Source organism: Aulostomus chinensis, chromosome 16, assembly GCF_037954235.1.
Source record: "Aulostomus chinensis isolate RoL2024-O1b breed Wild chromosome 16, RoL_Achi_v1.0, whole genome shotgun sequence".
Lineage (NCBI taxonomy): Eukaryota > Metazoa > Chordata > Actinopteri > Syngnathiformes > Aulostomidae > Aulostomus > Aulostomus chinensis.
Genome location: NC_141335.1, coordinates 25,481,745 through 25,493,572, shown reverse-complemented (window position 1 = coordinate 25,493,572; position 11,828 = coordinate 25,481,745). Strand labels below are relative to the sequence as shown.

Here is an 11,828-nt window from a genome sequence, read left to right as displayed (position 1 = left end):
AAACATTTGGTTGAGTGGGAGAGGAGCTTGGATGGCTGTCATGGGCCTGTGCTACTGGTGGTTAGCAGGGAAAAGAAGTCACTGCTGAGGAATTTTGCTCCACTTCTAATATTTTGCAAGAAAGGTCAGAGGTCATCTGTGGATCAGCTTTCAGGATGAAATGTTTGGAGGAAAATTCCAGAAACACAAACGTGTTTTTATAACATTTCTGGTCCTGAGATACAGCGTGAATGGTTTACTGTACATTAAAGTGCATTTCGGTGAGACACTCCAGGAACGTGTGTACGTCTTCCTGTGTCTCACTCTCTCTCTCACACACACACACACACACACACACATCCGCCTGGATCAGGAGGATCAGGCCCAAGAACTGCAGCAAACTCTCGATGGACGAAAGTAGCCAGTAAAAGCCAAGATGAAGGGCGGATGCACGGCCGTGGCGCTGCCTGGGGCTCCCGTCCTACCGAGGGTCTTTTCCTGTTTGTCTCTTCAAAGATTTCGTGTCGGTTTCACGAGCAAACTTGTAACTGTGTACTTGTAGTTGTTGAGGTTGTAGTTTCAGCATGAACTCTCGGGTAGAAGCAGAGCGCTGCTCTCAGGGACCAGAGTTTAAAACTCTCCTCTGTGAAACGTTCGCAGCTCCTGGAGGCCTCCAGATATCTGTCTCTGAGTTTCAATCAGTTGTGGCGCTGATGAGGCGACGCCCACCAGCGTGGTTCTCAGGTGTGCTCAGTGGGTCAGAATTGCTCCCTCTAAAGTCTCAGTTTATCCACGTGATTAACAGAAACAAGGGTTTAGCTTGATGTAGCAAAATCAAGATGATAAAATATACATTTTTATTGCCAGATAAACAATAAAACGTAGAAAGATCAGGAGACGGACATCCTCCTGCATTGAGCTCGTATTTAATCTGACGGTACACACACACGCGCGCTGACAAGGACAAGAGAAGACAAAAAAAACTGCTGCTGTGAAAAGTTCAAGCAAAGTTCTCCATGACACTCAGAAAAAAAGACCAAACAAAACATGACCAACTAAAACAGAGAAGTCGCACGACCCTGACAGTTCTCCTCTGAAACTGCAGAATTATGAGATTACAGGAATCGACCCCGACCCATCTGTTCAAATAATCAGGCTGCGGCGTGCAGCTTTACATAACTGACGGACAGCGGGCCGTCACCAAGGCTTCCAGCTTTCCAACAACACAAAACTCCTCAACAATGACAGCACCAAGCGCCTCAGGTGATCAGCTTGTGCTAGACGCACAACAGGCGTAGTGTGTGACAGGTAAGCTCACACGCCACGCCAGTTGGACAACAGTGATACAACTCGGACCGACCGTGACCGGCAGCCCGCCGTGTCGAGACACACAAACAAAACAAACCTGTTAAGACTTGTAGTTTGGAGAGAAGGTGAATGTTAAGGTGTCGGTGAGAGGAACACGCCACCTCATCGGCAGTTCAACATCGCAAATAAACTCTCACACTGCTGTTTGCCAAGAGCGTCGTGACCGTTCCTTTAGAGTAAAAAAAAAAAAAATGGAAGCACACTTTGTAAACACACTTAAAGAGTCAACACGGGTGAATACACAACTTTTAAGTACACTTTTAACACAAATAAATAATTGTAAAACTCCATATCGACATATTCTATATTCCTATTACAGTAGAAGCCCCTCTCACTCACTCACACACACACACACACACACACACACACACACACACACACACACACACACAGCAGTATATAACCCACAACAAGCCTCGACACTGAAAAACCCCTAAAAGTTGCGAGGTCCTCAGACACACCGACACTGACATTACTGGGCCAGAGAACGGGCCTCACACAGAACCACATGTAGGCACAACTTTGATTGTGAAAGTGCATAACAGCCAGTGGTCGGCGACGGTCACGCTGTCAGACTTTACTGCTGTAACAAATAAATGTGCTTCTGACACTCAATCGCAGGAAAAGGACTTCATGCTCACTGGATCCATCCACTGTATTCCTTAGGGACCGCTTTAGACATGTAAATAAAAAGATTGCATAAAAGAGGATCAGTTATGAGATAAATTCTTGGTCTCTCGTCTGGCTGTAAAACAGCTGTGGAATAAAGCCTGGACATCGTTGCCCCCGCTCATAAATAAACTTCTACTTTTAATATTTTCTCTAAACACTCGACGTGTATTTGGGGGGAGGTTCATGCATGAGGCCCCTCGTTCTCAACTCTCGGACAAACGCAAATAAATACAGCACTTTATAGAAAACATTCTCTTTGGAAAGAAAGGCTCAAAACGGATCATTTCAGGGAAACGCTGAACCAGTTGGTCCAAGAGAAGATGGTTTTCCTCCAGTAGAATCCTTTGTTCTTGACAAGATGAGGAAAAGAGAAGAGGTTCTCCTAAGATGTGGCCGGCACCACGGATCCCCTGAAGCAGTAAATGGCACTCCAGCACCTGACTGGAACCCTGGAGGGAACCCTCCAGCGGGTCAGGGCCAGCTGGTTTGTTCTCCTGTCAGCCGACGGCTGCAGACGTCCCGCCTCACTCCAGCTTTGACATCTCGTACCTGGTCGTCATGATTTCCTAAAACAACACGCAAAAACAGACACATGAGAGCTGCTGCAGGCATCACCGGAACACACCGAGACCTGTGACAACGCCTCTGAATGAAGCCGTGTCAGGGAGGCGATCCAGGCCGGCCATTTAATGGGACACTGGAAGTCACTGCAACAGAGACAGCACTTCCTCCTCCTGGACGCTCTTCAGACACAAAGCAGGGTTTCAACGCTTCAGGGCTTTTAGGGGCAAACTTTCATGACCATAAATTCTCTGAAAGCTTTGTTTACACAAGAGACACAAACAGCAAGTGAATAAATGGCGATCTATGTGGGCTGACACAAGACAAACACACGTGGAAGCAAAACCGCAGCAACCCGGAATGAGCTTCACTGGACAGGAAACACGCTTCACAGGTATTTTAGAGCACCTTTCCATGACTGTTCCAAACCTTCTGGCTTCATTTATTTCTCAAGAACTTTTCCAGGCCTGAAATGTGCAATGTTCCAAGCCCCTTTTCAAGATTATCATGACTGTTAGACCAAAAGGACCCCCCGGGAACCTGGTCTGGACCAGTTCAGCGGTTGATTACCTCATCTGAGTCGAGCAGGACCGGGAGAGCTCTGCAACGACAAGACAGTCAGAAACACTGCCTGGTAGCACAAACACCTGGCTGGAAGGACAAATGTCAAGGTTCTGTTGCTTACACATCGGTGAGCGAGCTGGGAATGTTGTCCTCCACCCACTTCAAGTCGTCCTCCTGCACAGGTACAACAAGAGTGAATACTGCCATCTGCTGCACCTCCTACCATCTGTGGACCGCCGGCATCCACTGGGTCGGCGTCACTGACCAGGTTGGTTTCTGCAGACTTCACGGTGCCGTTGGTCTCGCTCTTCGCTACCCTCAGTTTTATGCCGTCAGCTGTGAATCAAGACAACAAACATCAGATGAGGAGGAACGCGTTTGCACTGTTCTGATGAAAGAAGAGCAAACCCTCCAGGATGTTGTTGTACCGAGGTTTGTAGAGGCGATGAATTCCTCGATCTCCTCATCATCCGAGTCATCGATGAGAGGTGTGAAGGCGTACCTGCGGTCAGCGACATCAGTGAGACATGGAACAGAGTAAAAACACTTGAGCTGATGGCGGTGAATCCGTGGAGAACCTGCCTTTGGTTGTTGGCCGACGGCCGCCATAAAAACATGATGACCAGCAGAATGAGGGAGAACAAGAACCTCCAGAAGGCATCTTCCACCCACAGCTCGATCCAATCCTTCTCACAAAATAGGCCAAAAATTAAGAAGGGGTTGGACTTCAAAATGATATTCCTCTAAAAGCAGCCAACACCAATAAACATGCCAAACCATACTCACGGACTGGCAACCGGCTGGCCAAAACTTTTTGGCTGTCCAACCCATGAAAATGATGGAAGCTGAGGGAGGAAAGGTTAGACATGGAAGTTTTATACGCAAGGAAAATAAAAATAACCCAAATCATGAGCACCACCACACGTTCTAATCCAGGGGTGTCAAATTTAATTTCTGAGGAGAAAAATCTAAACATTTTTGCAGGCCAGATGAGCCTGAGATTTTTCTTTCAAATTTCACATAAAACGCTTGATTCAAACTGGTAAGGATTTGATCAAACACAGCAGCGGCTTTCAATTTCCAACAAAAACATTCTAGTTGGCTTTTAAGAAGCTGCAGACACGATGCCTCCTCTCAACGTGACATTAATGTGATTAAAAATCTATTAATAGTCACTGAAAAGGGAGTGACGCAGTCGAAAGAAGAAAACACCCGAGAATCAGGCTGGCAGTGAAAATGCTACATCTCAACAGAGACAAATTAGGAGGAAAAGCATTCATTCAATGGTGAAAATTAATATTGAGTGTGTGTGTGTGTGTGTGTGGGGGGGGGGGGGGCAGTCCGTTGGATTCATGGTCTCTCCGGCAGAGTTCCAGTGACTGAATCTGACCAGGACTGACGGAAACTTCCCAACCACAGCACTGAACAGGTCAGAACTTTCTATGAAGCTCTGCAGTCGATTGTTTCTCACTGTGTGGAAGCCGATCGTGTGTTTACGGAGTCCATATTTCTAACTAAGACGTACCTGGTAGTTTCAGGACAGACTTACAGTGAACGGAACTCACCAATGACAGCGAATATGAGCGTGTTGGTGAAGTGCCGGTAGAGAGACAGCTTGACTGGGTTCCTCCTCAGCTTCAGGGTCTTGATGGTCTGAGCCAAGCTGACAAAGATGTTGGTGGCGGTCAAGGTGAACACGTGACGGACACGGAGCTCCATCCAGGCTGACACTACTCTCCTCATCACCACTTGTATTACATCCACATTCACATTCTGGTGACTTCAAATGAGCCGGATGTGGGCGTTAATATCACCCAGTCCTCACTAACCTGGGCTCAGCATCTTTCCTGTTTATTTCAGATCATTTTAATCTTTTGCTACACAAAAACATGTAGCTTGTTAATGAGCTCATCTTTTCTCAGCCTGATGAATTCGGTGCGTTTCGCTCAGGCATCAGCAGAGCCAGACCCTCCACTGCTGCAGAGTCAGACTCTCATTTTCACTTCTCATTGCTGCCACTGAAGGACGTGTGTGTCAAACACACCTCCAAGGCGCTCACAGCTGTGTGTCTGGGATCAGTGGGCGGGTCCACCTGCTTCCCTCCAGGACGCAGCTTGAGTCAAAGGGTCATCGGGCCTTTAGACAAACAGGTCTCCTGTTTCTTTTACATCTCTGTTCCTTCCTGAAGATTTAGAAAAGCTCATCTCACTCTGAGTTCTCACACCTACGTGAGCTCGCTCATCTTATACTTTTAATTCTGTGGACGGCGCTCCAGTCTTGTGGCCTTATTCTGTGTTATTTTCTGGTTCTAAAATAAATCTGACATGCTTTTGCTGAGCTGAAGTTCCCGTCTAATAATTCTATCTGTTGACAATTTCTTTACTGCAGGATGACGATCCACAGAGTACAGACATTGATGAGATCCACATCACCCTCTAGTGGAACCTGCACTCATACCAAGCTTGAACAGGAGCGTATCTAGGAGTTTGGGGGGAGGGGGGGGGGTCATGCAAATCTATCACTTGATGCCAAGTTAGACCAAAACTGAAAAACGGCAAAAGAGCAAATGGATATCAACCAAAGGAGAGAGGAGGAGCTGAGGGTTCACAAGTGTCTGGCTGTTGGTCTCCATCCTGTCTTCTCTGCTCATGTCCAGGACGGCCCCAGGCTGACCGCAACCCCACGGCCGTTTTTGGCCTTCAAAGCTTAGGTGTCAATTACCTGAGAATAATCAAAGCTCCGCCCAAATCAAACACGACACGGAGAAATTGACAGTTTTCAGGAGATCAGCCAAACTGCTCGTGCGTTTGTTACCTGCCAGCTTCGTTTGGCAGATCTGGCACTCGACATTTTTTTGGCTCATCTCTGCAATTTTGAAAGTTCTTCCAGATGTTTGACTTTTCCACATCTTGCCTGTGCCGTGCTCTTGGAGCCTGGCCGCGGAGACGTCACGTGTCAACGGCAGGTTCAGCGCGTTGCCGGTGACTTCACACGAGAGCTGCGACTCAAAAACTATGAAGTTGAAGCTCTTAGAATAAGTGACCATCGCTCAGGCTTTGCCTCTTACCTTCTGTGCTTTTCCACTTTTCAAAAGACAACAACAAAAAAGAGACGGTTGCACATAAACCTGTTTTGGTCTAATTTGGACTCGCGTGAAAGGGTTGAGGAGCAGAGGGGAACCCCAGAGGGAAAGATTGGAGGTGCACGAAAGGATATCCACCAGCATAGAGAGGAGTCAAGCAGAGCCAGGGGAATGTTGGCCAGCAGGGCCAAGTCAGAGTCTTTTGCCTAGAAAGAAGGACAGAGCGGGACACGAGGACACACACACACACACACACACACACACACACACACACAAAAATCATAGATAGGGTGAGACATAAAAGACAACAAAGCAAGTAAGATCCAGAACCAGTCCCCAAGGTGCCAAGCAGAAGCAGTAACTGCAGAAGCACCGCTACTGAGCTCAAAGGTCACAGTAACTGGTGTGCGTCTGTGCAGGTCCGGTAACGATCACCACACTGGAAGGATATGAACCAGATGCAGCAGGAGTCCAACACAGCCAGAACAATTGTTGTAATGAGAGTTGGGCCGTTGTCCCGACCCTTAAATACACCAACACACACAAATCCAGACGGAGCAGAGGCGCATTACACACCGCAGCTTTTAACAGCAATTATGCTGGGTTAGATTTTATGGCAGGCAGAGAGTCAATAATTCTATTATCTTAAGAAAATGTCTGGTATCATTTGTCATGGAAAACTAGCAGCTAGTTTGCTTTTGTGTTTCACAGGGGTTCGTCTTCAACAGTTACAGTAACAATACATGAGTTTCAGCCCAGGCAAGAGTTGCTGTTACTGTTGACATTTTTGTACATTCGTATAAACGCAAACTACGTATCAATGATAGAGCTCATCTCACCCCAGTGATCCTGAGGACGCCTTCGATGCTCGCGCAGGAAAAGTAGAGGACACCAAGCCCGACCACTCTGTGCATCACTGTGCCCAATCGAGGCCTGGAGGACAGAGAAAGGAGTATTAATACTCAGTTACTACGTATGCACAGAGACAATCAGGACGTTCAGACGTATGCTGACGTACTTTACAATGCCGTAGCCGAGGCTGACGATGATGACGAGCAAGCGAGCTAAAGTCCTCTTTAGGGCAGAGACCAGTTCAGCGAAGATCAGCAGGCCTGGAGCTGAAGACCAGACAAGATTTACATGAAAAACTGATCATTCGCGCAGCAGGTCGGAGACGTTGGCTAAGGCTGGTACGGTCTCACAGGCAGAGCCGACAGCGTTGGTGTTCTCATATTCAGCACAGAAGACGGCCTTCTCCACCATCCCCAGGAATATGACGCCCGCAATCCAGAACTGGATCCTCAGTAGATCCTTCCAGTAGCAGGACGCCCAGATGAACCACAGCAGGGCGTACAGGATGTACACGATGCACATCACCATATAGAACTACAAACACACAATCAGGAACTAACACGTCACACATGGAAGCAAAAGTTAGTGTTGGCAAATTCTACAGAAACGGCTGAGCTTCTGAACTAGAGGTTCACAGGATCGAGTCCTAACCCTGGAACTGAGTTTGCCTTCGCCTTCCCTCATCTCACACTCAGCCCAGCCAGTTTTTGGTTACATGCCTGAAAGAAGGTCTGTGCTTCACACAACCTTCAGACGTTTGAAAGATATAAAACGTGTCAGTGATAAAACCCTCATGAATGTCAAAGTGTCCATCTTCAAAACATTGGTTGCTCACAAGCGGTTAATCCAGACGACATAACGGCTGTGGACACGAAACGTCGTCACACTGAACACGTCAGAAGAAGAAGACGTGAACTAGCCGTGGCGAGGCTGAAGTCAAGCGTCTTGAGTGTCGTTTGCTAACAAGCTAACATTAGCTTTGTACTTCTAGCGACTGTAATTACGCTTCAGATACGATCATATTAGTGTTCATTAGTCAAGATGATCTTGATGAACCAAACAGGGACGTCTCAACTTTTACTGGTTTAAGGAGGAGGGAACCATGGAGACGCAGACTTCCAGGTTGTCCTACAAAAATAAATCATCCCTGCAGTGCTCAGCATAATCCAGCTAATTCCTTCACTGGGAAGAAAACAACTTCAGTTGTAAAGCAGTCAATCTCAGGATGTAAATAAGATATAATGTAAAAAAAAAAACAAAGGAGAACTGAGGAACAACTATGTAGAGAAAAGAAAGAATAAAGGGTGTGAAATAAGAAAAGGGTCGGTAACGTCTCCACTAACCACAGAAATGCCAGCCTCGGTTCTCTACTTACGATCATGAGCGGGTACTCGGTGATGGAGATGTACCCATGGCTGCCTTTCATCTCCACTGTAACTGTGAAGACCAAACCCAACATCAGACAAACGAGTGAGACACTGACCCTCTGCAGTCCACCTGCCAACTCATCAGATCAGTTCATCACCTGTTAAATTCCAGTGCGCGTCTTGTTTACTGGGCAGGATCCTGACGACCAGCAGGTAGGGGCCGTCCTTCCACGTGGTGGCGATGACGTTGTCTTTGAGGTTCACGCTGCTGTTCTTTGCTGCGCTGCTATCGTACTCCTCTGTAATCCATCTGGTCTCATTTTCATCCTAAAATATTACAGAAACATTGCAGGATTTTCATCTGCTAGCTTTTTTTTTTTTTTTTTTTTTTTTAAAGGAGCCGACCATGCATTAAAAACTTTGCGGAAGCATTAGAGGTGATGAAAAGTGTAAATCTAGGGACTTCCCGAAGAGCGTGACAAAAATCAGCCTCTGTGGTCGTTTCACCGACATGTCCAAACATTGGTGCGCACACACCAATCATTCTAGGCAAGCATGGTGATTACTATATTGACTTTTTGTACCATAACTGCACTTGCATTCATTAATTTTGTTGACCATTGCATTTATAACCACATTTGTTTTTTGTTCTTAACTTTATTTTGGCGTATTCTATTAGGCTATTTTAATGCTCGTCACATTATAATTCAATGTCTGACTCATATCTGGTTGGTCCGGGTCGCGGGGGCAGCAGCCTCACCAAGGAAGCCCAGACTGTCCTCTCCCAGCCACTTCCACCAGCTCTTCTGGGGAATCCCGAGGCGTTCCCAGGCCAGCCGAGAGATATAATCCCTCGTGTCCCGGGTCGGCCTGAGGCCTCCTCCCGGTCCAACATGCCTGGAACACCTCCCGAGGGAGGCGTCCTCACCAGGTGCCTGAACCGCCTCCACTGACTCCTCTACATGGAGGAGCAGCAGCTCTACTCTGAGTCCCTCCTGAAGGACTGAGCTTCTCACCCTGTCTCTAAGGGAGAGCCCAGCCTCCCTGAGGGGGAAACTCATTTTGACCGCTTGTATTTGCCATCTTGTTCATTACCCAGAGCTCATGACCACAGGTGAGGGCTGGAACGTAGATTGACCGCTAAATTGGGTGCTTGGCCTTTTGGCTAAGCTCCCTCTTTACCACAATGGACTGGTTTAGCACCCGCATCACTGCGGACGCCACCCCAATCTGCCTGTCAATCTCCCGCTCCATCCTACCCTCACTCATGAATAAGACCCCGTGATACTTCAACTCCTCCACCTGAGGCAGACCTTACTCTCTAATTAAAAGTTCGAGGCTATTGGAAAGCACCAGCATGATTATGCTGTTGTATCAGAGTCTTAAAAGGCTCTTAAGAGGACAGTGCTGTTTATGTCTGGGACTCGCGGGGTCCCTGTGACGGGGGACTAGCTCACGCTGATGAAGATGAGAAGCGGGAATCCAGCTCATCGTTCTGAGGAATACGTGATGAAAAAACATGTTTCCATATCAATACGACTTGTAACTTCATAACTTCAACTTTTTGTCTTTTGAAATTCTTCACTTCCCCTACAGGGAAATTCCAAACCTACCCTCACCCAGGAAACTTACCGCCTCTTTACCCTTGATGGGCAGACTGACCACACGTGGATCCGCCTTGGCTTTCTGCGGTCACAGACAATCACAAGACGTAGCGAGATAAATAATACGATGGGACCAAGCGTGTGACTGAGGTGAAGCGACGCAGCAAACCTACCTGGAGCATAGGAAAGGAGCGCAGTCCACTGTTGCAGGTTATGGGACTGTGTTTGTGTTCTACGTACTCTCCTTGTCCGAGGGGGTTTGGATCCAGGCTCTCCCCTCGACTCAGCGGGGTTAGCGCATACATTTCCTAGGACAACACAGCCTTTATCATTACAGCACTTGTAAAGAGTGAAGCACAGAAGGTCAGAATTAACCAGTTTAAATACTTACATCAATATTATTGAATTCATTGTGACAGGGGTAGTATTTCAGAAACCAGTGAATGGTGAAGGTCAACTCCTCCGGACAGCCAAACAACACGACTGGAAGTTGAACACACCGGTGATGTTAGACTCAAGAGGACCGTGCATCAGTAGTGAAAGGTCCGATCCGGTCCGGTGTGCTCCGGGCCCACGTCTTACCTTTCAATGCAATGTCTGTGTCTTTGTACATGGATTTCCTCAACAGCAGGGGTCTTGAGGTCTGTGGAGCAGTAAATATGAAGATTTTAATTCCTGTTAGCAACAAATTACTCGAAAATAAGATTTATTGTGCCGGAGGAAAACAGCTTTATGCATGGATGTTCTTTTTCCTCCGTTTTTAGGCTCCATTCTCAACTGTTATTGTGTTTCTTGTGTCTAACTGTTAAGAGAGAAGAGCGGAGAATCGCCCCTTTTGGGATAATAAAGGTTCACTCCTCTGTAGACGTGCATGTCAGGTATGAGGCCCTCCAGGTGAGTTCCTGCCCGCCAGCACACCTACTTCACCTGAAATTGAAACGTCTCCACGTTTGAATTATTCATCGAGCCTTTCTGTCCAGCCGGTGCTTCGTTTACGTAACCGAGAAGGAGGACTGTCCTCCGTAGTATCAAGATCAACTTCACACAGTTGTATGGATTCGTGAAAAACACACCTCATTTATTAGAAAATCAAAGTAAAGCAGGCTAGTGGATAGCTGTCCACCTGCTACTGGGGACAGCTAGCTAGCTAACTGCTAACCAACAGCCTTTATCCTTCAGGCTCTTCTGACAAGATAAACTGCTCTTTCAGCAGGTAGGCAAACCTTAACACGAACACTCAACGAACAAGGCCTGAAACCGAATTATTACATACATACGACTGTCAACGCTGCTGATCCCAAGCTAGCATAACAAAGCTAATACAGCTAACGCCAAAAAACCGGAAGCATGAGCCTCCTAAAAGCTACTCACATTGACAACTGTGATTTTCCAAACCCCTGTTTCTGGCGCTGCCACTGCCACGTCTAAGGTGCAGAGTAAAAGTACAAATAGGAGCCTCCATGGATAGAAAACCCCTGCGACCGGACAGCTCCACGTCCGCATACTTACAGCGGCAGCCATGTTGCGTGTGGGTTTGAGGTTTGGCCTGCAGGGGGCGCCGTGAGCGAGGTTGCGGCAGAGTTCTTCTTCTTCTTCTTCTTCTTAGTTTCTTTCATTTCAGACTAGGAACTGCTAGCGCATCGCTGCCCCCCACTGGTGAAGACCACCCGCAGCTCCCGTATCGTTCTTCGCGACTGAATCATTTTTGTAACTCAGTTTATTTAATTATGAAAGCGTTTTATGTATTTTTGTGGTCCGTTTTCTACGAAGACTTTATTT

At 47.2% G+C, this 11,828-nt stretch overlaps 1 protein-coding gene across 3 annotated transcripts; it reads right to left on the bottom strand.

Annotated features, from left to right (window-relative positions):
- Nucleotides 1-819: 819 nt before the first annotated feature.
- tmem87b (transmembrane protein 87B) lies at nt 820-11,611 on the bottom strand. 3 transcript variants are annotated; one of them, XM_086181404.1, is made up of 19 exons: nt 11,559-11,611; nt 10,632-10,692; nt 10,441-10,532; nt 10,223-10,357; nt 10,078-10,131; nt 8,604-8,772; nt 8,454-8,515; nt 7,429-7,612; nt 7,245-7,344; nt 7,066-7,159; nt 6,361-6,432; nt 4,710-4,818; nt 3,931-3,989; nt 3,727-3,830; nt 3,573-3,646; nt 3,410-3,480; nt 3,266-3,318; nt 3,151-3,181; nt 820-2,585 (listed from the first exon to the last, which is right to left on the bottom strand). In XM_086181404.1, exons 1-19 carry the CDS (start codon nt 11,568-11,570, stop codon nt 2,544-2,546), a joined length of 1,578 nt encoding a protein of 525 aa, XP_086037530.1. In that variant the 5' UTR covers nt 11,571-11,611; the 3' UTR covers nt 820-2,543. The 3 variants fall into 3 exon arrangements, with proteins under 3 accessions (XP_086037530.1, XP_086037531.1, XP_086037529.1); XM_086181405.1 differs by lacking the exon at nt 6,361-6,432 and adding an exon at nt 6,678-6,749 and having other exon boundaries at nt 11,421-11,591; XM_086181403.1 differs by having other exon boundaries at nt 11,421-11,591.
- Between the last annotated feature and the right edge of the window lie 217 nt (nt 11,612-11,828).

Excerpts from the sequence above, each read along its gene's own strand:
- tmem87b (XM_086181405.1), bottom strand. The coding sequence starts at position 11,570 with ATGGCTGCCGCTGTAAGTATGCGGACGTGGAGCTGTCCGGTCGCAGGG. Across the intron at positions 8,516-8,603 it reads CGCGCACTGGAATTTAACAG|TTACAGTGGAGATGAAAGGC; the intron begins GTGATGAACTGA and ends TGGTCTTCACAG. Across the intron at positions 3,831-3,930 it reads GGCCAGCCGGTTGCCAGTCC|GATTGGATCGAGCTGTGGGT; the intron begins GTGAGTATGGTT and ends TTTTGTGAGAAG.